At 34.2% G+C, this 3334-nt stretch overlaps 1 protein-coding gene across 1 annotated transcript; it reads left to right on the top strand.

Moving 5' to 3' along the window:
• Window positions 1–634, top strand: LOC138906939 (uncharacterized). The gene is made up of 2 exons (XM_070196602.1): window positions 1–367; window positions 453–634. Exons 1-2 carry the CDS (start codon window positions 1–3, stop codon window positions 632–634), a joined length of 549 nt encoding a protein of 182 aa, XP_070052703.1.
• Window positions 635–3334: the final 2700 nt, after the last annotated feature.

Here is a 3334-nt window from a genome sequence, read left to right as displayed (position 1 = left end):
ATGAATGATGAGGACATGTTGGAAAAGACTCTTTTCACTTTTCATGCCTCAAATATGGTGTTACGACAACAATACCGTGAAAAGGGCTTTAAGAAATATTCTGAGTTAATTTCATATTTTTTGGTTGCTGAACAACATAGTACCCTTTTAATGAAAAATCATGAAGCTCGCCTCACTGGATCAACTCCATTTCTAGAAGCGAATATGGTAGCGATAGATCAAAAGTCTGAAAGAAGACAAAATAATTATCGTGGCCGTCTAAATATACGTGGGTGTGGCAAGAGGCGAAATAATAATCGTCATGGTGGAGATCGTTATAAACAAGAGAACATTAAGGGTTCTCAAAATAATCCTTCAAAAGGCAAAGGTAATACTTGCCACCGATATGATATGAAAAATCATAGGGCACAAATTTGTTGTACGCCTAAACATTTTTGTCAAACTTTATTAAGCCTCCATAAAAGGGAAACAAAATAAGGTTGAGACTCTGACCTTTCAAAATAATATTGAGGCAGGCCTTTTGAATAATCATGATAAAGCTGAAGCAAACCTTGCCTATAAAGATGATGTTTTCGAAGGCCTTGCAGATATTACTCATTTAGAAATTGTAGATTTCTTTGAGCATCATAACTGAAGACTTATTACTGAAAAAAATTATACGAATAATTGTTTTTTTTAATGAAATTCATATTTGGATAAAACGTTTTATGTTGTCAGTATTTACTTTCCTAAGTATAGTTTTTTTTGTTCTTAAATTTTTCAGTATTACTTATGATGTATTTGTTTTTCTTTTTCTTTATGAAGAATATGAAAACTTTCTAGTCTTCAATTGGTCGTATGAATAATAAAGAAGAAATATGCCTTCTTGACAGTGCTACGACGCACACCATATTTAAAGATAAGAGATATTTCTCTTATTTAATTATGAAAGAATCCAATATCATAACAATATCTGGTAGTACAAAATTAATTGAGGGCTCTGGAAGAACGACTTTATTACTACCAGGAGGAACTATATTGGCTATTAATGATGCATTATATTGTAGTAGGTCTCAAAGAAATTTGTTGAGTTTCAAAAATTTTCTCCAAAATAGCTATCATATTGAGACCAACAATGAAGAAAAGGTTGAATACCTTTATATTACTACAATAAAAGCAGAAAGAAAGTATGTTCTTGAAAAGCTTCCCGCATTTTCCTCCGGATTATACTACACTAGTATTAGTGTAGTCGAATCACATGCCATAGTAAACAAAGGGTTTACTAATGATTTTATTATTTGGCATGATCGGTTGGGCCGTCCCGGTTATAATATGATGCGCAAAATAATTGAGAATTCACATGGCCATTCATTGAAGAACCAGAAGATTCTTCAAACTAAAGAATTCTCTTGTGTTGCATATTCTCAAGGCAAACTGATTATTAGACCATCAGTAATTAAAGTTGGAGTTGAATCTCTTGCATTTTTGGAACGTATACAGGGTGATATGCGTGGGCCCACACACCCTCCATGTGGACCATTCAAATATTATATAGTTTTGATAGATGCATCTACAAGATGGTAGCATGTGTGCTTGTTATCAACCCGCAATATGGCCTTTGCGAGGTTACTGGCTCAATTAATAAGATTAAGAGTACAGTTTCCAGATTATGCAGTTAAGACAGTTCGTCTTGATAATGCTGATGAATTTACATCTCAGGCTTTTAATGATTATTGTATATCAACTGGTATAACAATTGAGCATCCAGTTGCTCATGTTCATACTCAAAATGATCTAGCAGAGTCATTGATCAAACGTCTCCAATTAATTGCTAGACCAATGCTTATGATAACAAAACTTCCCATATCAGCATGTGGTCATGCTATTTTTCATGCAACAACTCTTGTACGGATCAGGACTACAAGTTATCATAAAGTCTCCACATTACAATTAGCTTTTGGCCAGGAGCCAAATATTTCTCATCTTAGAATATTTGGATATGCGGTATTAACATAGGCAGATCTAGGATTTGATGACTATGGGTGCCATTGTCTACCATTAGTGATGGAGATTGGATTAGGGTATACATTTAGTAGGTTTGATCCGTTTTGAGTTGATTCGGTCCGGTTCGATTGGTTCGATTCACTTTAAATTAATTTATTTTGATTTTACAAGATTTTTGGTGCATAAAAAAAAATATTATCACCATATTGGATAACTTTAGTCTAATTCGATATAGTTATCTCGATTCAAAGTCTATTAAAAATATGATTGAAAAGGGCAGTCCGGTGCACTAAACTCCCGCTATGAGCGGGGTCCGAAAAAAGGCCGGATCACAAGGGTCTATCGTACGCAGCCTTACCCTGCATTTCTGCAAGAGCCTTAATCATTAAAAATATGATTTAAAACATAAAATAAAAATAAACTTTTAAATTAGCAAATACACCCCTTTAATCTTCATATAGCTAGATTAGTATTATGTCTATTGGTGCAATCATTTTAGAAAACTTTGGAAATCAAGGAATAACATTAGATAAATTGTCATGACCCAAAATTCAACTAGTCGTGATGGCACCTAACCCAACTGCTAGGTAAGACAAATAGCAACAATCATATTCAAATGAGATTTACTGAGAGAAATAATGTCAATATAACTGAATTATTTTATACAAATTATTCTCAAGGACTGGTAGTACAAGTCATCAGCCACTAAGACTTAGGTTTTTACAAAAACTGAATTGAAATAATTACAACATCTGTTTAAAATATAAATGAACAAAATCAGAATCTAATACTACCAAGGACAAGTGATTTCCATAACTGGAACGCAAGTACATCTTCAATGCCAGCTCTCGCCGTACATAGCAGTATCAACACAAGGATCTGCACGCAAGGTGTAAAAGTATAGTATGAGTACAACCGACCCCATGTACTCAATAAGTATCCTAGCTAACCTCAGCGAGATAAAAGAAACAAGAACTATAGATGATTCTCACTAACACCTGTGCAATTCAAAATTTCAACAAGTATAGAACAAATATATGATCAAATTAGAAAATCTCATGTGAAACCATTTTGATGCTCATAACTCTTGATTTTAAAGTGTTCTGCTCAGACAACAATTCATCATATAAGGAAGATATGCAAGTAAATTAGGTAATCAGTCAAGGGATTTGCAAGTAAAAGTGAAATGCAATAATCGAATATAGCCCATTGCAGTGCGTAACCCGATCCAATAACGGTAACCAGCTCTCCCGGAGCTCACATCAATATCAACCGCACAGACAACTCACGTGTTGCACGGACAACTCACGTGCTATAGTATCAATATCTGGATCCGCACGGATAACTCACG

Source organism: Nicotiana tomentosiformis, chromosome 3 (genome assembly GCF_000390325.3).
Source record: "Nicotiana tomentosiformis chromosome 3, ASM39032v3, whole genome shotgun sequence".
Lineage (NCBI taxonomy): Eukaryota > Viridiplantae > Streptophyta > Magnoliopsida > Solanales > Solanaceae > Nicotiana > Nicotiana tomentosiformis.
This window is presented reverse-complemented; position numbering and strand designations above follow the sequence as displayed.